At 40.5% G+C, this 24,981-nt stretch overlaps 1 protein-coding gene across 4 annotated transcripts in view; it reads left to right on the forward strand.

Annotated features, from left to right (window-relative positions):
* DNAH11 (dynein axonemal heavy chain 11) overlaps positions 1-24,981 on the forward strand; it is a 146,555-nt gene that overhangs the window by 95,145 nt on the left and 26,429 nt on the right. For all 4 annotated transcript variants that reach the window (XM_081881816.1, XM_081881818.1, XM_081881817.1 and 1 more), the window contains 10 exons: positions 1,420-1,533; positions 2,620-2,763; positions 3,310-3,492; positions 4,878-4,979; positions 9,470-9,604; positions 13,336-13,509; positions 13,735-13,970; positions 14,841-14,963; positions 23,192-23,396; positions 24,622-24,786. In XM_081881816.1, coding sequence (XP_081737942.1) covers positions 1,420-1,533; positions 2,620-2,763; positions 3,310-3,492; positions 4,878-4,979; positions 9,470-9,604; positions 13,336-13,509; positions 13,735-13,970; positions 14,841-14,963; positions 23,192-23,396; positions 24,622-24,786 — 1,581 coding nt within the window. The remainder of the gene's footprint in view (positions 1-1,419; positions 1,534-2,619; positions 2,764-3,309; positions 3,493-4,877; positions 4,980-9,469; positions 9,605-13,335; positions 13,510-13,734; positions 13,971-14,840; positions 14,964-23,191; positions 23,397-24,621; positions 24,787-24,981) is intronic.

Genomic DNA, 24,981 nt, shown 5'->3' on the forward strand with positions numbered 1-24,981 from the left:
AAATATCCTCTCTGGCTACTCTTTAGAGAGCATATCTGCTATCTAGGGATCACTGTACAGACCAAGCAGGTGGTCCACAATTTGTGACTTGGCAGGTCAGATATGACCCACCAGTTGTAGATTAGCTACTCCTGCTTTAAAGGTCAACACTGGCGCCTTGAATTGACCTCGGAATACAAACTTGCAGTCAGTGCAGGTTGTGTAAAACTGACAGGATAGAAACAAAGTGCCTGGCACTCACCAACAACCTGAGCGCAGTATTTTGTACAGTGGTACCTCGGGTTAAGTACTTCGTTCTGGAGGTCCGTAATTAACCTGAAACTGTTCTTAACCTGAAGCACCACTTTAGCTAATGGGGCCTCCTGCTGCTGCCGCCCCGCTGGAGCACGATTTCTGTTCTCATCCTGAAGCAAAGTTCTTAACCTGAGGTACTATTTCTGGGTTAGCGGAGTCTGTACAGTAACCTGAAGTGTATGTAACCTGAAGCGTATGTAACCCAAGGTACCACTGTACTAGGGATCCCTCACTTACTGAGCCTCTGATTGCTGTTATTCGGTAATGTTCTGATGGTGTTAGGATTGGGGGATGCTGTTGACGTGTTTCAAAACACACTTTTTGAAGCAATAAGCTTCAGCACATAGTGTGATTATCAGGAGATAACTTCCTGTCAACAATTTAAAGAATAAGACTTACTTTTTGTGACCCTCAAAATAATCTCATCATATATTTCCTTAACTGCTTGCCAAAAACACTTTCAAAATGAATGATCAACATATCACTAATTATAATAAATTTAAAACCTTGTTGGTAGTGGCACCCACCCTGTAGAACACCCTCCCATCAGATGTCAAGGAAATAAACAACTATCTGACTTTTAGAAGACATCTGAAGGCAGTCCTGTTTGGGGCAATTTTTAATGTCTTATGTTTTTATAAATTTTTATATGCTGTAAGCCACCCAGAGTGGCTTGGGAAACCAGCCAGATGGACAGGGTATAAATGATAACATTATATAATAATAATTAAAACTGCCTCAAAAGGCTTAAATTGGTCTACAAAGATTAAACAATATAATTTATTCAAATTAAGAGGGCATTGGGCAATAGATATGTCTTTCAACTACAGAGATCCAGAAACATTTTAATGCTACATATTGCAATAATTAACACTGGTCATCCCTTTTTTAAAAACCTGTTGAAATAATAGTGGTTCATCATGTACGGAACATGATAAATACATAAGTTTTAATAATGGCTTTAGCAATAGTGCAATGTCAGGTACTCACTGCCTTCCCTACATTCTATTCCTAACTGTGTTTGCTCAGAATTAAGTCTCAATTGATTTAATTGAAGCCTACTTTGAAGTAATTAATTCCATGATTGCTCCCTTAATCAAAACTTAAGAGTGTGTGTTCAAATAGGTTGTTGCCATCCAAGCAGAAGTATCTCGGAAACAGAAAGAGTGTGAGGATGACCTGGTGAAAGCAGAACCTGCCCTGGTGGCTGCTACTGCAGCTTTAAATACGCTTAATAAGGTAAATAGCAAACTATGGTATGGTTGTCTGCCATGTGACATGTTGACTTTAAATTCCCACACCCCGCCACCCCAAATACAGTCTGCTCACTTTTCCAAGAATGTAGTTTGGGGTGATTACTAGCGTAGTTTTCATGCTCTCATGGAGCAGACTTAAGTCTTTTTCTCTTTGTCGGTCTTTCCAGATTATTCCATTTTTCATGTAATGAATGCCAAGCTATATTAAATTATTTCATGGCATCCAAACAGCGTTCCTTCAGTTTGGATATGTTGCATTTTACCAGAGCTCCAAGCACATTAATTTGCCCTGGGTAATCTTTTCAACACTTCTGCGTTTTGGAATGTGCCTTTTGTGACAATGACGTGTATCAATTTGATAGTTTTAATGAAAGTTGAAAGACTTCATGAACCCATTCTAGCGATCAGTTTTTGCATCAGATTCCATTTGGAATTGCATCTACTTGCGTGAAACAAACAACCTTCTAGCTCCACTATGTGATAAAATGTAGTTATCGTAGTTAAACACAGAACAGTATAATTAATAACACAAAAATATCCAAACCAATTAATATTTCCCCCATTAGAACTTAGACAGTATCTCTTATGCAACCAGAGTGCAGAGTGTTGTACTGTATGATCTTTTGCTCTGATACAATAACACCTGTTATATTCTTACAGTTGTCATTTGTTCTCTACTTATAGACATCTTCAGCTCTAGTAGAGGAAGGGGATCACAGATAGCCAAGTTACGGAACAATCATAAGTGGGATTGGGACAGGAGTTAACTGGTGGGCAATCTGCCATCTCCAAAACTCTGCCAGCTAGGGTGCAAGGTGAAGGTGGAGCTTGTGTCTTTTATCCCCTCTGTAGCTTTCTTCAGTAGTTACATTGACTGTCAACCGATCCAAGGACACCCCTGGCTGACCCCTGGAATGCCTCAGGTTGAGCCTTGCCACCCACACACCTATGTCCATGCAGCTTTCCACAAGCATACTTAGGCAGAGCAATCCTAACCCTTGCCAATCTCTTCAAGTTGTCACAATGCTTTTGGCTTTCTTTCAACACCATCTTTGTTGCTATTCTTCAGGTGAACCTTTCTGAACTGAAAGCCTTCCCTAACCCACCAATTGCAGTGACCAACGTTACAGCTGCTGTAATGGTCCTACTGGCGAATAAAGGGAAAGTACCAAAAGACCGAACCTGGAATGCAGCTAGACTCTTCATGGGAAAGGTTCTTGCAATATTATCACCATCTGTAAATTGCATTGCAACCTGATGATATGACTCTGAATTTAAATAATAATGTTCATGTATATATTGAGACACAGGAGTAAACTTCCTCAGGGTTGTGGATTTGAGCCCCACGTTGGGCAAAATATTCCTGCGTAATGAGTTCACTAGATCAGTGTTTCCCAACCTTGTGCCTCCAGCTGTTTTTGAACTACAACTCCCATCATCCCTGACTAGCAAGACCAGTGGCAAGGGATGATGGGAATTGTAGTCCAAAAACAGCTGGAGGCACAAGGTTGGGAAACACTGCACTAGATGATCCTTGTGGTCCCTTCAGACTACAATTCTATGCTTCTAGGATTCTACTTATCATTTGCAAGTGCATATGCATGAAATGACTTACTTTTTAAATCAATACTTATTTGCTATTTTAAAAACGGGGGTCACTACGCTTGTTTGGGTTTTAACCTTTTGTATTTTGAAATCAACTTGCAGGCTTGAAGTGTTATTCAACAATAATAAGTTAAGTGCATTAACTGCCTTCCAGGTTGATGAATTCTTGCAAGCTTTAATTAACTATGACAAGGAGCACATCCCAGGGAATTGTCTAAAAGTGGTCAAAGAACATTACTTGAAAGACACGGAATTCAACCCAAACCTGGTTCGCACTAAGTCATTTGCAGCAGCTGGCCTCTGTGCTTGGGTTATCAACATAGTGAAATTCTATGAGGTACTGAATGTGTTTGTTGCAATTGGAGAAATAAATTGGGGGAATAGCTTAGGTATCTGGTGGCCGCTCATTGGAGAAGCAATATTTTCAGCAGAGAATAGCAAGATGAAGGTAAAAACTTTGTGTAACTTATTTTTATTAGAACATATCAAATGGATGTCCCTCTTAAGTTATGATCTAGCTGCTAAGATATGTGAGCAAGTTCAGTTCAAGCTTTCTCTTCACCATGAACTTACCAGGCCGTCTTACGCAAGTCCCCATCTCTCAGCCTCAAAAGCGCTGGAAAATGCCTTATCGGGGTGTTACCATCATTAGTGAAATAATGTATGTGAAACACTTTGAACACTCTAAATGCACAATGAAAATGCTAAATAGTATTTTGCACTCTATTAGAATGTTAAGAACAGCATCGCAAAGCCAAGTTTTCAGACTATGACACAACATAGAGAATCCAACCTTGTGATATGTGTGTGGGTACAGTGAAAGCAATGGGACTTAAATCAGGCATGATTAGCATGTCCTTAACTTGGTTTTAGTGAGGCTAAAGAATGGCTGATACAGTCTGTATACAACCCAGTATTTAAAAAACACAAAACATCATGTCACCATCCTTTCATGTACACCATCAAGTACTGCTTTTTAAACCTCAGAAGGATAGGGTGTTGGGTTCATAAAGCACCTTGCAATGTAATGAGAGAAAACCAATGGTGAGTGGATGGGATGGGTAGGGTAGAAGGAGATCAACAGTAGGTGGAGCTAGAGCTAATGATATGAAGAATTGCAGCCAATGACAGGCAAAACAAACTCATTCTGCCCCCGACTCCCTGATTAGTTTTACAAAGGCAAAACAGAGATTGAGGAGGAGGAAATGAACAGGCAGTGCCGTTCTCCTGGGCAGGGTGTAAATAAGAAGTCAGGCAAGTGGGGGGGGGCAGGTTGAAGTTGGTGGGCCAATGCTCTGTCCTAATAAACCAGCCTCCCTTGGAGACATCAAACCTTTCAGCAAAGGAAGGAAAAGACTTCCATTCATATTGGAGGCTAAGATTGTGATGCACCAAATAACAAACACAGAGCAATCTGATAGCAAATGGTTACTGAAATACAAGTGTTAGATTATCTATCATATTCCAGGACGTTACTTTTAATTAAATGTATATCTAATGCATCCAATTTATCTATTGTGTGATGTTTCTTCCTATGACTTGCAAGTGCGTCTTGAAAACTTGAAAAGAAGGGAGGGTGCGATCAATTCCGGCTGAAATATTGCCTAATAAACTGTGGAAACAACTGAAGGTTGCGATAAAAACATGACCGTTTCATCACTTCTTGTTAAAACTTTTTTGTGTTATCATAGTTTTAAGAATTTCTAATATTGGAATTCCCAGGTATACTGTGATGTGGAGCCAAAACGCCAAGCATTGGCCCAAGCAAATGCGGAACTTGCAGCAGCTACTGAAAAGCTGGAAGCCATCAGGAAAAAACTTGGGGTAGGCCTTGCTCCAATCCTAATTTTGCACTACTTCGTAGCAAATCTAACAAGCTAGCATTCTTTGTGGCAATGCACAGAGGCTGTCTGTAAAGATAAGGTGTTTTATTGCTTTCTAGCCCTGCCAGGTTATGAAGCTATTGTTTTGGTGTCTAATATATGATATAGTTATATTGGGCGTTATTGCATCCCCCCCCCCCCATAAACCAATTGAATGTATCTTCTTTTTTTGTTTGGGGTGGGCGCTGAATCTTTTAACATGAAATTAGAGAATTTCCCCCAAACCCATTCAGCCACATTATTAACATAATATACATTTATTTAAATAAATATAATTGTCATTGATCACTTTTTGCAAATGTGCAAGATACAAAACTAGTCCTCTTCTAGATTAATTCAAAGCAAATTCTAGCCATGGGGGATATGACCTCCTATTACTTGCAAGATAAATTGTGTGCTATTTTGATTACCCACCCTTTCAAAATATAATTAAAGATCTCAGCTACTTTCAAATTCAGCTATGTAGCCTATTCCTCACTCCTTAATTTGAGTTCTCTGCCAGTGCTTATAATGAGATTAGATGCTGCTCCTTGTACATTTGTATGGTGGTAACTTTTCTATCAAGTAGCATCCTTTATCAATACTTGATCCATTTGCTCATTGGCCTTCAGTTCTCAATGCATCCCTCAGCATTATGTCTGTTTGCCATTTATTGGCCTACTATTCTTTCTATCGTTCAGCAAACCTAACGCCTTTGAAAAATAGAGTCACAGGTAGTCGTCCCCATCTTATGGATTTCCAATGGAATCCTGTCCCATAAACCAGTGGTTTTCTATTGGGAAAGCATGGTTCTAATTTTTCATACAGAAGTATTCTTTTTACCTAGTAATTTTCTGTAATGATTAATAAATGTTGCAGCTATTACTTGGTAATCAATAACACATCATCAATTTGGATGGCACTGTGCTAACAACCCTTCATTTTTAATGCCTTCTAAAATATATTTCAAAATGACAAATTAAATCCTTGTCAGCTGTATGCAACAGCAAAATTAATGTTGTTGAAACGGATATTATTATTTTTAAATCTTTCCATGGAAATATTTTACATGATTCAAAAGGTTTATTTCAATCTACACAACTCTTTCTACGTCTCTGATATGTAAACTTTGCTTCTATCTATGTGGTGCAGAAACGTTTAAGCTGTGGCCTGTGTAACCTCGCAATGACTGAGGAGAGCCCCTGCATTTAATACCACATTGCACACTGGTATCCAAAGGCTGTCTATTCACATTTAGAGGCAATAAATGTTGTTAAAACATATTTTAGAGTGCAATTCACCTTCGTCATCCAACCTATGAGCAGACTGTAGGGTGGGCAACACAACCGCCTCGGAATGCTCTTACATCCATGTTTTATGCAGAAGTAAGCCTCACTGTGTTCATTGGGGCATAATCCCCTTTTAATGGTGTTCAGGATTGTAGCCTCAATTTTCCCAAACATATTTCTCAAACTCAAAAACCAATGAAATGACACCAAACAGAATTAAGTTGTAACCAAAGCTTTCAGTTGCTTTGAAATTCACTCTTCAGTCTGGTCTGTAATAATCTAGAAAGGTTTGTGTGGATTTCCCAAACTGGCTTCATTTTGAAGCTGAATGTAAAACTGCTATATACCTTCTCACAAATCTTAAGTTTTGGTTTTTAGTTTTGTTTTACCATATATAACATTAATCACTGGATTAGCAACCAGTGATTCAGAAGTGTGTGCCTAAGTGTGCCAGCATTCTAACCCAGACTCCCATGCTGGAATGCTCCTAAAGAAAAGCCCTCAACAATTTTAGAGCTACTGTGCCTTTAATTAATTTCTTCTGTGTTTAAAATAAAAAGTCCCGCCCCCCTCCGAGGGTGTAAATCTTTTATTAAAGCCTCCCAGGAACAAAAATGACAATTAAATGAGAGTTTTCAAATGGCAGTTAAGGCATAATTAATTCCTAATCTCCAGCCATACTTAGAAGAGAGAATGAAGGTTAAATCTGGTAGGAAGGTTTTCATTAACACTGGAAAGTACCTTTTGTTGAATGGTACCTATAAGTAAATCTTAGAGGACACTTGACTATGGATAACAACATTGCTAGATATTAGTACCGTACACTACTATGTAGAATGTTGGTGAACTGATGGGACTGGACCAGTTTCACAGAAAAGTGTTTTCTGATAAATTATGTGAGAATCTTCTGTTTCACAGACACCCCAGACTGCTGGAGAATCTCAAGCCCTACCATATAATATACATTTTTTGTGGTGAAGAATTTTGGACTCAGTTGTGGATTCGGTTTTAATATTGTTGAAGAAAGCAATAGGTTCTGGCTCTGCTCCTTCCAGTCCTCCTTTCCTTCTTGGTGGTGTTGGTTCAATTAATACTGAGCAAAATATTTCTCAGGAGATACTTTTTTTTTCTTCCTGTTGGAGCATTCCATCACCTTGTGGAGAACTGTTGGTGAAATGGCTCCACCAGTTTCACCTCCCAGGCACATAAAATTTTGGCAGTCCATTTGCACTCAGCCCTTTCCCACTGTCAATTGACTGTAGGAAAGGAAAAGCTCAGAAGCGTTAAATGGCCCCAGCATGTAATCATTTACATTTTCATCTTCCTGAATTGCATTCTGGCATACCCAGGTACAGGCTGCATGCTTAAAAAAACAACCCTATCCCTTCGTCATCCAACCTGGCACTTGAATCATAAAGAACAGTTCCAAGACTCACAACTTGCAACCCACAGAGCCATGCATTGCCCACCACCTATTAGGACCTGCTTAATACAAGACAATCCCACCTTACTTTGAAGACAGAGGCAGGCACAAAAGAACAAGATGTTTATTAAGCTGTTGATGAATTGTCCTACACAGCTGATGAGCTGAATTTGGCATGATGATTCACAAGTTTTGCGGGCCCGGAAGGCAGGGAAAAAACAATCAAAGGCAACTAGAAAAATATGGGGAGGAGTTAGCCTGTAACTCCCATCTAATGAACAGCAAACAAACTTTGCTGGTTATTCCCTTCCATGAGAAATATAAGAGCCATCTTAATAGAAACAGACTCACTCCCCACCCTCTCAAAAAAGAGCCTGTTGGTCTTTTATTCAGTTCTTGGCACTAGAAATATGCTGGGGGGGGGGGGCAGGTGTCCACATTAGCCTTCTTGCTACTTGCTACATTCAAGACTTGTTCATAGTCCATTAAACATCATAGGATCACAGTTAATGTTCCACATTGCTCAAGTCTCCATTTAAAAGCTCTTGGAAGAGCTGGTGGCATTTTGCCATGCAGAATGGGTCAACCTTCAAATCATTACCATAAATGCCTCCATAAACAAAATTGGATCAGCTACCTCATTACCCACATGAATTCTAGTCACACTTGTGTATTTGGTTAACCAGGCATTGCGGCTATTTCACTTCTCTACAATTTTAACACTCCCAATTTTATCACTCTTGGGTTTCCCCCACCCCTGTGGTTCCTGAATTAGCTTTGGGTGGTCTCCCTGTCCATGGCTATAAAACACATTACAATGGCTCTGAGATTATAGATACATTTTATATGATTGCAAAATGAGGTTATAGTGGCACACAGAATACCAAGATAAAATACTGGCATTGAAGTCTTTACATCAGCCTTTGACCGTCTGGTGCCCTCCAGCTGTTCTGGATTGCACTTTCTCTCAGGCCCTAATAGACATGTTGGCAAAAGCCACTTAACATCATTGACAGTTTCAGATGGATTTTATCTGATAAGCAGCTCAGGAGCTCTGTCCATTTCAGCTGATCTGCACGAGCAGGATGTCTTTTGAAAGTCCTCATATATTTGCATAAATTGCTCAAAGAGTTTGGATCCACCTGTTTCTCTATTGCCAAAGCGACTATGTCGACTAAAGCTTTCTTAACATCAAAGGTTGTGACATCAGCAGCTGAGACAATGGCAGCTAAGGGGCATGATATGGGCAACTGAGATTCTTGCATGAATTATAAATGCGACATGAGATGTCCAAGGGAAATGAGTGAGAGAAGATGAAGGAAATAGTAGTGAGGCAAATAGCATAAAATATTTGACACTTGTGGCCTGCCATTTTGATGAGGCTTCAGATGGTTACTGTATGAAAGTATTACCATTACAGTGTTACCTCAGGTTACATACGCTTCAGGTTCCATACGCTTCAGGTTACAGACTCTGCTAACCCAGAAATATTACCTTGGGTTAAGAACTTTGCTTCAGGATGAGAACAGAAATCGTGCAGCAGTGGTGCAGCGGCAGCAGGAGGCCCCATTAGTTAAAGTGGTGCTTCAGGTTAAGAACAGTTTCAGGTAAAGAACAGACCACCAGAATGAATTAAGTTCTTAACCCGAGGTGCCACTGTATTTTTATTATTCACCAACAGGAGTATGTGAAGAATGAGTGATGAATGAATGAATGAATGAAAACTATCTCTCTCTTTAGGAGCTGGATCTCAATCTGTGCAAACTCACAGCATCCTTTGAAAAAGCAACAGCAGAAAAAGTCAGATGTCAAGAAGATGTCAGCCGAACCAATAAGACTATAGAGCTGGCTAACAGACTTGTTAAAGGACTTGAGGCAAGTAGGATATTCATTAATATCATTCTCAGGAGTTCTGATCAAAGCAGGCGAACCTGTATTCAGGAGAAGGGTCTTGGGGAAATGAAATATTTCTGGAGTGTCAGGTTTTAGATGCCTCTGAGTTGCTGAAATGAGAGCCGCTTTAAACTATCAGGAAGAGGAAAAACACTAACCAATATGGCGACATGGATATTGTGCAAGCTGCCCCAGCATGGAGCACCTTGCTTGCTCTCCTTCCCTACCTATTGGAGTGGTGTAGGTTAATGTGTGCACACGAAAGGATTAATTTGAGGCAGAGTTTATTGGAGCTTAGCTCCAGAACCAGTTTTCATTACCAGGACTGAACTCTGTGAAATAATAACACATTTCCATCAAGCATAAGAAGAATCTATCTTTCTACTTAAGTAATCATCCTCATTGCTCCTTATTATCCATGACTAAAGTGTGCACCAAAGATTTCACCTTCCAGTTACATGCAGCAGTGAGACTCTTTGATCTGAACTCTAGGAGAAAGTTTGCTACTTATTGGGAAATTATTGGGAAAAGCAGCTTAAATAGCATTCTTTCTCTCTCTCTTGTTGAATAGAAGATGTAGAGAATTATTTTAATTTTTATCGAGCAATAGATGGAACTTCATAGATGATGGCTCCTAGACGGTTCCTAAAAAGTCTAGGTCTGTTCAGGCTCCAATAGCTAGGTTGGTTAGATTAGAGATTGCCTGGGCTAGAAATTAACATCATTAATTAAACTAGGAATTCATCATAATCACCATGTGCTCCACCACCAGACATACTTAAGAAGTTCATTTCCATATGTCCCAGTGAGATGCTAAGACAATTGTTTATTTATTCCTATAAGGAGCTCTATGAGTACGCACACTTCAGAACTCTGGAATAATTATACTGTAGAAATTTATTTTTGGGTGGGTGGGAAGATATTGTTGCAGGCGCCTTCCCCTGCAGTGTATTTAGCCTAATTGGCTATCCAGCCCTAGACATTATGCTGCTGTTTTTGCATCATATGCGATATGTTTGCTCTGTGGGTTGTATATCCCCAGAGAAAGATCTCTGTAACTAAGTCGCTAGATCTGTGCAGAAAAGTGAACACTTTCTGACAGCATGGTCAGCCTTTGGTTAATGAGCACTGAGACTGAATAATCTTCAGGTCAAGACGGAGTCATTTTGTATCCACCCACAATGCACTTAACCTTTGGATAAGTGGGCTACAGTCAGTGCATTGTTTCTTATGTTCATAAAAGGCATTAATCTTATTCTAATCAGTACAGAATATACACTTAATTAACAAAAAAAGCACACACCCTATAAGGAATTTAGTTTTCTAATTATTTCCATCTGCATAAAAGCATCTTCATATCAAAACAGATAATGATTTAGTGGTTAGTTTGCACATAGTTGTTTTAATTATTTAATTATTTATTTAATGATTTTTAACGTGATGGCCCTAAGCCAGTGAAATCAGTGGGATCCAGGGAACCCATTTGTGTGCATGGGAACACAGACAGGCATACACAGAGAACGCGCACAAGGAACTTCAAAAGTGGTTTGTGGGTCGTTACTGCAACCAATCGGAAGCCGTGCCTTGGTTTTTGAACGGTTCTGGGAGTTGATTGGACTCTCAGAACGCATCATGTTTGGCAACCAAGGTAAGACTGCATAGCAAGAGTGGGAAGTGTTTGGACGTCCAGATCTTGATGAGCTACAACTTGCCTTACTCCTAACAAGCATGACCAGTGGCCAGGGATGACGGGAGTTGTGGTTCATCAACACCAGGTAGGCCAAAGGTCCCCATATCTAATGTATAGGGTTGAGCTGTTGGAAACCAGTAGAATGCACAGGAGTAAGTCTCACTGGAATCTGTGGTCTTACTTATGATTAAACCTGCATAGGATTGCACTGCTAAAAATAATAGTATTTATAGCTGAAGTGCCCTGCAGCTTGCATTCCATTTACTCTAGAGTAGTTTTGAAGGGGAAATTGCATTGCATCAACATTATAAGTAGGTAAAAGATTTTTAAAAAAGAATTGCATATCCTTGGGTCCTGCAATGCCTTGCTTATATATTTAGTTGCTACTGTGTTAGAATTCTCCAAGTTTCTGTTACTACCAAACAGTGACAATCCTCTCCACTTTAAAAGTACTTGTGTAAGCTAAGAAAGAAAAAGAAAATATAACAATTAATTGAGAGCATCAACACTTTTCCTCAGAGAATAAATTCTTTTTGACTTAAACAGGAGACAGTTAACTTCTGAAAAGCATCAAGACTGATGATTTTGTCTATATGCCATTGACCTGGAAGCTCAACCATTCAGACTAATAAATCAGGCAATTTATATTTAATCATTAACTAACTCCCGAGCTGAACAGCTGTTCAAAATTAGAAATGGGTCACCCCGGCCAGGATGATATTACAGGCAATCTATAATGCATTAGAATAAAATTATAGTGATTTTTAACTGTCTGGAAATTTATTACACTACATGTTCCAACTCTTAAACCCTTGTTAGCCAATGTCACTTGTGATTTATGATGCTGGGGTGGTACAGTAAAATTACTGAAGATTTAAATAGACAATCATTCTATGTTTAGTAAATCTTCAGATTTCAAAGCTAGTTTGTAGAATGAGGTAGGTGCACTTTATTGTTTATGACTTACCAGCCAGTGACAATGAGGGAAAGAGAATGGATAAATCAAAATTCCCTCCTGCAAGTTAATGGGTTTGTTTGGTTCACTTCAGCTAGTGATTTAAGAAAGGAACTAATAGGTTCTGTAAAAGATACCAGATAGCAAGAATGTTTTATACTGAAATAATATAGAATTGTGGATTGTAATAGCTGCTAGTTTAAACAGCAGAAACTGTTGTAATCTCCTTTCCTGGGCATACTTTCTGCATATTGAAGTTCAGTTTAATAGCTGTGTTTTGAAATTTCAGCTTCATTCTTTGAGAGCCTGTGAATGTGTAGCTGTTTGTTTATTGATTATAGGATTTGTATCCTGTCCCTCATCACAAGGGGTGTCAGGGCAAATCACAAAAAGGGAATAATATAGAATTTTTAAACCATGATCACCACTGCATATATTAAATGTTACATTATGGCCATATTACCATGTGCATGACATCTACATTGCAAGCACTTGCACAACGAATTGGTGGAAGAGGAGACCTTCAGTTGGTGCCACAAGATACACAAAGTAGGAACCAACCAAAGCTTGGAGGTAGGCACCAGCCAAAGGCCCTCTGCCAAATCACAGATGTTGTTATAACTCGGGGGTTTCTTCCCAGCAAGAGGTTTGATGGGCACCTAAGTTTTGCCATGGGTACGGAATGATTAGACAGAGCGAGTTTTTGCACATATCTCTGCTTAATATATGCTAAAAGCTGTTAATGGGTTGGCCGCCCATGATGGCCCCATATGGTCTGGCTTGGAACCTCCTTGACAACCATGGGGCTGTCTCAGTATATCATTGATTCATCACATGTTGCTGGGCATACCTTTGTCCTGGTCTTTGCCATAGAGCATATTACTAATGCTCCGTTGATTGGTGGACTGTTTGTGTTTGTCTCAAATGCACTCAACCTGCCTAAATCTACTGTATTGATCTTCACATTTTGGCAGAAACTCTAATCTAAGACGCCCCCCCCAAAAAAAACCGAACAAAAAAACCCACTTGTGTGATTTCCCCATGCTACTTTATAATTTTGTCTTTCAGTCTGAAAACGTTCGCTGGACCCAATCTATTAAAACCTTTGAAGCACAAGAAATAACAGTATGTGGGGATGTTTTGTTAACGGCAGCTTTTGTTTCTTACATTGGATCCTTTACCAAACCCTATCGCCAAGAGCTGATGGAACTCATGTGGCTTCCATTTCTGAAATCTCAAGAAGTGAGTGTTTGCAATGCAAAACTTGATATGGAACTCTTGTGTCTCTGGATTCTGTTTCTTTTTTTTTTTTAACGAAAAGGCAGTTCTGCTTTTCTCCAACTGAATGCAATTTATTTACCCAATGTGCCATTGCCAACTAGATTATATCTGCCCTTATTCACAATACCATCTTGTTGGCTCTTTTGTTAACTTTATTATAAAGTTATATTTCTCTTTGCTTCAAAGATTCGCATTCCAGTCCGTGAAGACTTAGACGTGATTGCCATGTTGACGGATGATGCAACAATTGCAGCATGGAATAATGAAGGTCTGCCCAGTGACAGAATGTCAACCGAAAACGCCTCTATTCTTACAAACTGCGAGCGCTGGCCACTTCTCATAGACCCTCAACTTCAAGGAATAAAATGGATAAAGAATAAATATGGAGCTGACCTTAAAATCATACATCTAGGACAGAAGGGGTATGTGTGCTTTGAAAAAGTACTCCTATGCATAAATGACAACATGATACATTTCTTTTCCAGGGAAGGTTGGTTTTAACCTATATAGTCTAAAGTTGGCATTGCTGTTTCAGAATTGATCTCCTCTCACTTCTGTTTAACTCTGTGCTTATCAAATCTGCCACTGCAGGGAGCCCTCCTAGTTCACTGAATGTATCTCAGGTGCTTCACTCTAATGTATCAAGCTGTTAAACTTGAACGCAGGCATCGGATAATGCTGTCTGGTAGCTGTTTTCCAGTGCTACGGAACAGGAGGTCTCTGATTTGGCCATTGGGATCCTCCCTCCGTCAAGCGTACAATTGTTCAAGCTTCCTCAGGTGTATCTAGGGCAAAACAAAAACAGGTAGCCTGGACACTTTCACTTTTGTATGAATCCAAAGATTGAGCAGGGAGTGAAAGCAAGGAGCCGGATCCTCGCTAGCCTACTGTAAGGTTTTTGTAGGATGGGAAGCTTTGGGGAAAGTTTGCTGACCTATCTTATGCTGAAGAGTAGAACACTCTTATATTGTGTGTGGGGGGGGGAGTCTCTCAGTGCTCGCTCCCCCCCTCCCCTTGATCCATTCAAGATGCCTGCTGGGAAGGGGAATAGAGAGGTATGTGCCACCACTGACAACTTAACAGTTCCATACAGAGAGAGAAATTCAGAAAGCAGTAGTGTCATATAACCCAAATTTACTTACATGGGTACTTCTGCTGCACTACCATTCCCCCTGCTCTACCACATCAGATTTCTTCACTTCCCAGCTTCCCAAATTTCTTCACTTTCTACAGACGTTAGTAATCCACCCCTAGCATCATCTTCTAATCCTATTTTATGTTGTTACATAAAGGTTCCTGAAAACTATTGAAAGAGCTTTGGCTTGTGGGGATGTTGTCTTGATTGAAAATTTGGATGAAGCAGTAGACCCTGTACTTGATCCCCTGCTTGGAAGGAACACGGTTAAAAAAGGGAAGTAAGTACCTTCTGGAAGAGGTAGATGATGCTCCTGTGCCTTTTTATGTATTGTTCCTTTAGGCAGTGCATTGTGAAACAGGTGTATTGATACTGGAAATTTGGATGTGGCTCTTGGAGAATCTAAATCTTTATGCAAACATCAGAATCCTAATAGAAACAACATAATTTATTGATGCACTTATTGTCCCTAGTTAGGAACCACAGAGTCTGACCACTGGTCCACCTAACTCAATGTTATCTAACTCTGTCTAGTAGTGTCTCTCCAGAGTTTTAGACATGGGTCATTCCTACCTGTATAGAGAAGTTTTAAACATTTGTTGCTTCTTTGTGTTTTTAGATTTTGTTGGAAGCTGTCCAGAGTGGCAACCTCAGTCAGATGGGCGAGGTACAAATAATAAAGTTGTTGCTGCTGCTGCTGTTGTTACCAGCTATACCTGGCATTGATTATTACCTGTACCTCGCATTGACGAGGAGAAACACCTGTCTGAAACCCTGGAGAGGTACTGCCAGTCATTATAGACAATATTGAACTTGGAGGACCAGTGGTCTGACTCTGTCATTCCTAATTGTGCCCATTCAAGTAGTCTCCCATTTAGTTGAGAAAAGTTGTCTTAAAGAAAGGGAAATATGCCACCAGGAAATTAAAAGTTTTAGGTTCTCACAATATATTCTTGACAATAGGCTTACATATACAACACGTGTGGGTGTATATCTTGGGGGACGTGTCGCTGCTTGCCCAGCTTGCAACCTCCTCTCACTCTTCCCTCCACCTCCATCCTGTCTCCCCTTCCCCCTGCCACGTCAACCCTTTAGACTTTTTCCTTTCCACTTCAGCAGTTGCTATGGATCCCTGCCTGAGGGAGGGAGTGGTAAACCCTCCAAACCAGGTGCCACTTACCTGTGGGGAAAGACGTTAAAGGTACTAAGGAGAGACAGCTAAATCTCTCCCCACACTTCTTAAACCTCACCAAGCTGCCTCCTTCCCTTAGACTTTCTCCTGTGAGGAAGAGGGAGGTGGTCCATGTGAGCCATGAAGGAACACTCCACTTTCTTTAGACCTTCTCCCGCAAGGAGAGGAAGGAAGGGTTGGTGGCCCAGGCAAACCACAGACAAACACACCGCTCTCTTGAGAGCTTCTTGTGTAAGAAGGCAAAAGGTTGTAGCAGCCAAGGGAAGCCATGAAGGAACCCCCTGTTAGGATATAGTACCATTCCACCTTTAGAACAGGCATGTGGAGTTATTGTATGTCACATGTCTGTTTACTTCCAGCACAGTCTGCTGGGAACATCTGTTGTATATAGCTATTGCTATACTGCTGTTTTGCTTGGACACGAAGGGAAGCAGACATGTTCTTCCTTTGTTCCTGATGCTGTATAAAGGCCTGTAAATATGCTTACATATGCCTCTGTCCACCACTTCCATTGTGAAGATTTATTCACTCTGCTGATTAGAGCGTGCTCAGTCTCTGAAGGCTTCTGAGGCTTGAGTCGCTGATAGATGCTGTTCTGATAACCAGATTTCGCCCGGCTGCTGGCCGGTGGATGGAGCCAGCTGGGGGCCAGCCATATTCCCCCATCTCCCCGGATGCATCCCAACACCCCCCCACCCCCTTTAGACCAGTGTTTCCCAAACTTGGGTCTCCAGCTGCTTTTGGTCTACAATTCCCATCATCCCTGACCACTGGTCTTGCTAGCTAGGGATGATGGGAGTTGTAGTCGAACAACAGTTGGAGAGCCAAGTTTGGGAAACACTGCTTTAGACCTTCTCTCATGAGGAGGAGGGAGGCGGTAGGCTGCGGAGGTAGAGTCACAACAGCCTAGGACAGCTCTTCAGCAGCCATCCTGCTTGGAGGAGAAGGCTGAAATGGCATAATTTGTGCAGGGGCAGCAGAGCCCCGATCTGTTGTGACAGTTCCCCTGCAGCTCTCCTGGACCATTTGTTGGGCCACCTGCTGGTGCTGCTGCTCTGTGATGGCCTGGCAGCTGTCAGAAGATGTTCATATTGCTGTAGTTCACAGAGCCACCTGTCTGTGACTTAAGGAAACTGCAACATGACAACACTTAAAATTGCATAGATGGAGATGGGGATGGGGACATTCTTTGAGTTTATGTGAACTACATTATTTGAACTTTTGTGAACTTAATTGTCATCAGACACTTAGGTGTATTGTTAATTGTAAATGATAAATTAATACAAGTGTATAGAGGATTTTTTTTTACATTTCGTTTTGTTGTTGTTGAAGGATTTGGACAAACTTGTGCCCAATCACAGCTACAGTCAAATAATTCCCCCCCCCCATTTGATTTCAAATACCATATTTTCCCATTTATAAGATGATTGTTTTCCTTAGAAATAATTGGCCAAAATTGTGTGTTTTCTTATACACGGATAGCAGAGGGTGGTTGGGCGATTGGTGGCAGAAGCCAGCAGGAGATTGGCAGCAGTTATTGGTTGCTGAGGCAACTGGTCAGTCGATTTACGGCAGTTGGCGGCGAGTGTGCAGACGATTGTTGGCTGTGGCGATGCATGCAATTTGCAGTGGTAGGCAGGCAGGCTGTGCCCCCCCCCCAAAGAAGCTCAGTGACTATGGGCAATCTCCCCCCCCCAAGAAAAGCTCAATAACTTTGGGCAATTCCCCCTTTTTTTTGTTGCGGTCCCAAAAAATAGGGGGTCGCCTTATACATGGGGGTGTGTTTTACACAAAAAAATATGGTACTTTTTTTACTTAGACAAATCTTGGGCTTTCCCCCAGGTCTCCTGATGCCTCACTGTTGGTGGTTGGGTGAATTGTGGAGCTTTGGCTACATCTGCAGATGAATTAAATTGGTGTGTGTGTGTATAAATGAGAGACGAGGGGATCTTCCAAATGAGGATACACTTCACTAACAAAAGTGAATACTGCAATAAATATATTCATTTCTGGAGGTGCCACAATTCTCTCTGTTGGTGTAATGCATGGTTCTCCCCATAGAATTGAATAAGCGGTGATTGATTTAATTGGTCTGAGTCCTTCCTTTCATTTTAAAAACATAATCCATTAAATAGTTGATCACATGTTGTACAGGTCTCAAGCACCAGTTTTTGCAGCAAAAAGTTTAGCAAAGTTTTCAACATTTTATGCTTTCTTAATTTTAGGAATTGTGTCAGTGTTTGTCCCTCCCCCCCCCTTCCTAATAAAGAAAGACTGAAAAGAGGCAGATGATAGATATGGTGCAGACCAACAGTTGAAGTTCATTAATAATTGGAATGTTGTAGAGTATGAAGTAATGAATACTAATTACTCCTTTCATGTCTGACAGCACCCTGTGGACCAATACATCAGCTCAGACTTTAATTTGGTTCTAGTAATGGTTTTATCAATAGTACATTAATTCTGTGTTTGAAAAGATATACAGTTGAACCTGACCCACACACTTGCTACTGCTGTCATAAAATGACCACATACTGACAACAACTGGGTAATTACAAATAATTAAATCCACTGAGCTTCAGACAATCCTAATTTTAAGTAAAATATATCTTACAATAGCAATCGACAGAAAGCATCACTGGGAAGATTTATCAACTTGTGCTCCTTCCAAAGCAAATTTACTAGCTTTGCATATTAGCAAACCTTCTGTTCTATGAAGCCACTTCATAAAATTTTATCCTGGCTCCGTTTTATTGAGATTATTCTTGAGCTGAAAACTTGCTACATTAAAGAAGATGCAGCCCTGCAATGTGGTGTCTTAGAGATAGATGGCACAGCTATTGTTCTGTGTACTAGTCGTAGCTTTAAGCACTGGTCTAGAGAGAGATATACACATAAGATGTGGCTCACAAATATTGTACATGGATAATAGCCATCCATAGTGTAAGGAGATATCAATATAGTTGTTATAATCCCTCCAGCGAAGCCCACCACTGACCTGAGCCAAAAATCCTTTTTTCATCACCACTAGGTAAGCCTACCAGGGCTAAGAAGAGGGCAATTATTATTTGTTGGATTCTATGTTTTGCTATATATAGTTATCCAATATCTATCATCTATCTCCTGCTAAGGGATTCTCCCATGAAGCAGCCAGGTGTTCCCACCTTTTAGGTGGGAAAATCCAGTTTATGGGCAGAGTGTAGTTAGTAAAGTATTTAGAGAAGATTATCTCTCTAAGTTAGCCCCTTGAATAGAGCATCTACCTGTAAATGATTTTTTATTTTATTTTTTGCATCTTGTTCCCCAGATTGTTTAGGATACCTGAAAGGAGCTTCTACTGCTTTTCTCATATTTTTGATTGACAGCAAAGTTATATATATGTTTGTGTACTAGTATACTGTGTACTGGTATCTGTAGATCAGAAAGGCAGTCTCTCTGCATTCAACGGTCTTTTAACAACCAAATAGTTTTATTATTACCATAATTATAATTGAGTTTTCACAGTGATTCCTGTCACCAGAGGTAATTCCCTCTAATGCAACTCTCTAGTTATGCCAACACAGTTATGAGCCGAAGAGAAGGCCTGAAAAACAGATCTGTGTTCTGTGCTAAATCAGGCCTTCTGAAACATAAACTATACTTCAAGACCTTATGCTACTGATAGCATCAATGACTTGGTTCAAACATAATGCTAAATCATTTTTTTAAAAAATGAGCCTCAGCTGCACAGGCCAAGGAAAAGTGGGGAGGCTATGAACCTCAGGGACACTGCAGCTCAGCCTCATAGCATTATATACATCCCCTCATGGTATGCATTTGATAATATTTAACAGATAATATTAAGCAGTTTCCTTCTATCTTAAATCAGACAGTTCTGTGTGTCTTCGTGCAGCAGCAAGATTATTAACTCACTTTTCTGATACATAGGAAAGGCTCCTCTTTTTTTGCCTCGAACTTCAGGCTAGCTGTGCAACTTTCAGAATTTTTTCTCTTCTCCAGTAGTTTGAACAACTTGAACAGTTGGCCTGCTGTGATTGCTAAGTAACAACTCTACACCTGATATGTTCAGATTCACTCTCTGCATTAGCTGCTAGAGTTCGCCGGTTGGATGTGGAAGCTTTTAACTTCAAACAGCAGGTTTTGAAGCAGGGCTTTTTAGATGTTTTTTGATAAAACACTTCCCCCCCTTAAAGCATGCGGATACTGCTCACATTTGCTTTCTTTCCCAGGAATCTGCCTGCCACTTTTCATCACCTTAAAAGTTCACCTAAGCTGTTCTCAAATGTAGTAGTTTGTTTGCTTGTGGGTTTTTGTTCTCCTTCTCCTCCCCATCAGTATTTTAGGCCCACTAAGCATGCTCATTTGAGCTGTTTTTGTCATCCAAAGTCCTGGCCTAATTTCTCTCTAAAGTGTTTTGTACTACAGCTGATTTCGGGGTTCCCTTGAGGCTACTGATACCTCCACCTTTTGCAAAAATGGGGCCAGTTTGGCTATTTTAAAAACCCAGATTCATAGAACAAGTTTTCTATTAGTACATATGATTTGAAATTATTATGTTTGCATATTGTTCTAAATGTTGTAGTAGTCAACCTGAAAGTGACCAATGTGTGGACTGGGGATTTAGTTGAGGGGACAAAGATGGAATTTCATAGCATGACATATGGAGAAGCAACATACCTTCCTATGCTTTCATTGAAAATGTGATAGAAAAGTAAACAGCAAGGTTTGTACATTTATTTTAGTTTTGCATTTCCTTTTCCCGCAGGAGAACATTTATATGCATAAATGACTTGACCCAAGGTCACAATATAAATCTGGGTCTCTATCTCTCTGCTTTTTCATTTTCATCTAGAGGTCTCTACATAAACTTTAGAGTCTCCTCTGCAACATGGAGGTGAAGTCCCACCCACCATATTTGTCTAAGAATTTTACTCACATCACCTATTCAAGGTTCTAAAACCTGAGCCCATGCTTGCCACACCATCATCTCCTATACCATGGGTAGACAAACTAAGGCCCGGGGGCCAGATCCGGCCCAATCGCCTTCTAAATCCAGCCTGCAGACGGTCCGGGAATCAGCGTGTTTTTACATTAGAATGTGTGCTTTTATTTAAAATGCATCTCTGGGTTATTTGTGGGGCATAGGAATTCATTCATTTCCCCCCAAAAAATATAGTCGGACCCCCCCACAAGGTCTGAGGGACTGAAAAAGTTTGCTGACGCCTGTCCTATACTATCCTAGATATAAATGTCTTGCTGAATCTGACATACTGATTCTGTGGTCTCTTCTCCTACTTTTGGCTAATGTCATAGCTGACCCATAAGAGCAATAGCACAAACATTTATTTCCCCCACACCTGCAATTAACAAAAAAACCAACGTAGCTGCAGTGATAAAACTCACTGAGTCATTGTGCAGTGCTTGCCTTTCATAGCTAATAACCACAGAAATTGGGGATGATTTATTACTTCTGTGCAATGAGCACCTATAAAGTAGAATCTCAGTGCAAGGCTCCAGAACTCATTTTACAACAAGCCATTTTAGCATTGCGGTAGCAAAGTATTGTTCCCCAGGTAAGATTCTTGATAAACAAACAAGAACAGTGAGTTACAAAATTGCCCTCTTTGTTCTGTTGCTAATTTCTGAGCTCGGTCTTCCGTTGTCCCCCTGCATTATGGACCTGCAGTCAGCTTAGTCAAATATTCAGCATATACGGTGCACCCAAACTTTTCCTACACATTGAAATGGCAGTGGAAACTTGTTCTTTTATTTAGCTTGATAAAATAGTACCATACCAAAAAGAGATCTGTCCGTGCATGTGGATAGTTGTTTTGGGCTGTCTATAATTGGGTGCGGACATCCTTCAGAATGGAAGTTGGCACAATTTTTTTCTCCTAGGGGCAGTAGCAATCAACAGGGTGCCACAGGTAGAGCAGCGTTGCTCACCAGGCATCCCAAAGGTGAGTGTCACTGCCAGTTACGAAGAGGCAAGGCTGTCGTTCCCTCTGCTGCCTGCATTTCTTACTTCCTCTTGATCGAGGGGATGAGGGTGGCATCTCAGAATTGCCCTGCCTTCTGCCTGGTGCTCTACACCTCTCTCCTTCCCCGCTCTGAGTGCAGAGATTGTCTCACTCTCATGTACCTCTTCCTCCCCGGAAGGAACTGGGAAGATGAGGTGAAGGAATAGGTGAGAATCAATGGATACTTGCCTCTTCCCCTCCCTGTCACCAGTCTCTAATGCTCTGCCCCTTAGCAGTGGGCCCCATAGCCCACTGGGCCCCTCCTCAGGTTCGTCCTCTCCCCATTCTGTGCTACCCCTGGGCTCAACCTCCTCCTGGCTCTGTCTGCCCTTGACAATGTTGTCAGTGTCCCCAATGGCCATACTCCTGTTTTTAGCCCATTTGACATTCTTAGTTCATTGATATTTTTAGTTCTCCTACTCCCCGTGTAGGTTAGAGAACAGGACATGATCCACCAGGGAAAGGGGGACAATAAAGGGGGATAAAAAGAGAAGTGAAATTATTCACGTGTGTTAGAAAACTGAACTAGTTTCACTTTAAGGGGTCAAGTTTGAAATAGGGAAAGCTATATAAGGGGAAGCAGTAAGAAGTACATTACTGGCAAACATGGATGTCAGCACATTCCTCACTACAAGCATGTTCCTCAGGAGGGGAAGAATACACAGAATACATCCTGCATTTCATATAATTAGTTTTGAAATACAGATGTCCAAAACTGTTCATAAGTATCCTCTTGCAGAATTGCTCAGGCTATATTTATTGCATCCTTACAAATCGTTTGTAACCCAAACAAAAAATTAGACAGATGTTTATTACAACTTAGAAAATTGTAAAGATGAATGGAAAAACTGGAAGCAACTGCTTCATAATTTCTGTGTTCATATAAATAAGCAAATATAATACTTTTCAGCCTTTCTCAGACTAATTCAGAAAACAGAGACGTGGGACATGAGCAAGTGGAACCATTGATACCAATAGGAGTAACTGATGGACCTTGCCTTCATTCTATAAATTTTGGGTTAATCTGGCATCCTTATATAATATCCTCAACAGGCTGCTCATATCAGGTGCATTCTTACTAACATCAGAAGTGAAAAGTATTAGTGTTGGTGTCAATAATGGGAACTGGATAATCCCTTTCTCAAGTAGGTGTAGTAGTCAGAGGCATATAACTGGAATGCACCATCATACAACTCTGTCTCATGTGAAATAGTTTCTATGTTTATCGTAAGATGCTGATAAGCTGCATTAATCAATGCTGTGCTTTGTAACAGTTTTCATTTTAATTGATATCAGGTATATTAAGATTGAAGATCGAGAATGTGAATTCAACAAGGATTTCCGTCTCATCCTTCACACTAAGCTGGCTAATCCTCACTACAAGCCAGAGCTGCAGGCTCAGACCACTCTAATTAATTTCACAGTTACAAAGGATGGTTTGGAGGACCAGCTGTTAGCTGAGGCTGTTAGTATTGAAAGACCTGATTTGGAGACTGTGAAGGTAAACCCACGTGTGAATTAGTCAGTTCCCTAGCACTTTCAGTGCCCTCTACAAAATCTGTGTATCTCTTGTCATTTGTACTGCTTACTAGTGAATATGATGGTATTATGGCATCACACAGTAAATCAGAGTTAGCTTTGTGACGGCATCACTAAGTGGAAAATAACGCTTTCCAGTTGTCTTTAGATTAGACTAAATGTGTACGTTCAGGGCAGAGAATGCATTTCCATCACCCAGCCAACTAATCTTATACCCTTTTTGTAGGGATTTGGTAGAAATTCAATTAATTTCTCATTTAAAGTTAAGCCTGTCTAACACACACTTCTTGAAACAATGTGTGATCCAAAACAGAGCCATCCTGCCAGATTCACACTTTTCCGAATTTTGCAATGCTATTCTCAAGCCAGGTAATGTGTACAAAAATGCCTGTACTGGGGTAAACTGTGCATAGAATGCATATATTAGTGAAAGTCACATACAGGAATTCATTATATTAAGGAAAATTGTTTTGCAAAAATGTATGCATTGGAAGGAATTTCATTCAAAACTGTACAGTACCTTGGAAGTCGAACGGAATCCATTCCGGAAGTCTGTTCGACTTCCAAAATGTTTGGAACCAAGGCACGACTTCCAATTGGCTGCAGGAAGCTCCTGCAGCCAATCAGAAGCCACAGAAATCACGTCAGACGTTCAGGTTCCAAAGAACGTTTGAAAACCAGAACAATCACTTCAGATTTTCAATCATTTGGGAGCCAAAACGTTCTGACTCCTAAGTCGTTTGAAAACCAAGGTACGACTGTATATTGATTCATCTTCATGAGGACTTAAAAAAAAATATCATAAACTGATGCTGCCACATGCCGTTAGGAGCGTAGGTCAGTGCTATAGATGAATGTTAGCAGGATAAGCCATCATACCAAAATTTTAAGTGGATCTTGCATGCAAAAAATAATATGTAGACCATGCTTAAATTCCATTAAACTTTAATAAGCAGGGGATAGCAACATACCTTGCCTGTTGCACACAAGTCTGCCTGGATATGGCTTCAGGTGAATAAATATATAGACTAGGTAGTACACTTACACTGTAATAGTCTGTTTCACACCCAAGGATGGCTGGAAGCACTCATAGGCACATACAATGCACTGTGAGAATAGGTTCTAAAAACTTCTTGCTATCAGTTATCCACATTTACAACTAAAACTTTTTCCATTGTGTTTGCCAGTCTCTTTTGACAAAACAACAGAATGATTTCAAGATTCAGCTGAAGCGCTTGGAGGACGATCTGCTGTTTTGCCTTTCCGCTGCTGAGGGCAGTTTCTTGGGAGACACTGAACTCGTGGAGAAACTTGAGACCACAAAGTCGACTGCTGCAGAGATAGAGATTAAGGCACTTGCAGTTTTACTGTTTGATACTTGTCTATTTCAAAGCAACATGTTATGCCCATACAGTGCCTCATGGAGAGAGCATTGCTCAAATCACAAGTGAAGACAGAAGGGGCGAGGCTTACTCCTTTCCAGTCATTTTGGCATCTGTTGAGGCAGCTCAGAATAGTTTGGAGTTGGTGGGGTAGGGATAGATAGA

The sequence above is a fragment of the Podarcis erhardii genome (assembly GCF_964252035.2).
Source record: "Podarcis erhardii genome assembly, chromosome: 12".
In the NCBI taxonomy this organism is placed as follows: domain Eukaryota; kingdom Metazoa; phylum Chordata; class Lepidosauria; order Squamata; family Lacertidae; genus Podarcis; species Podarcis erhardii.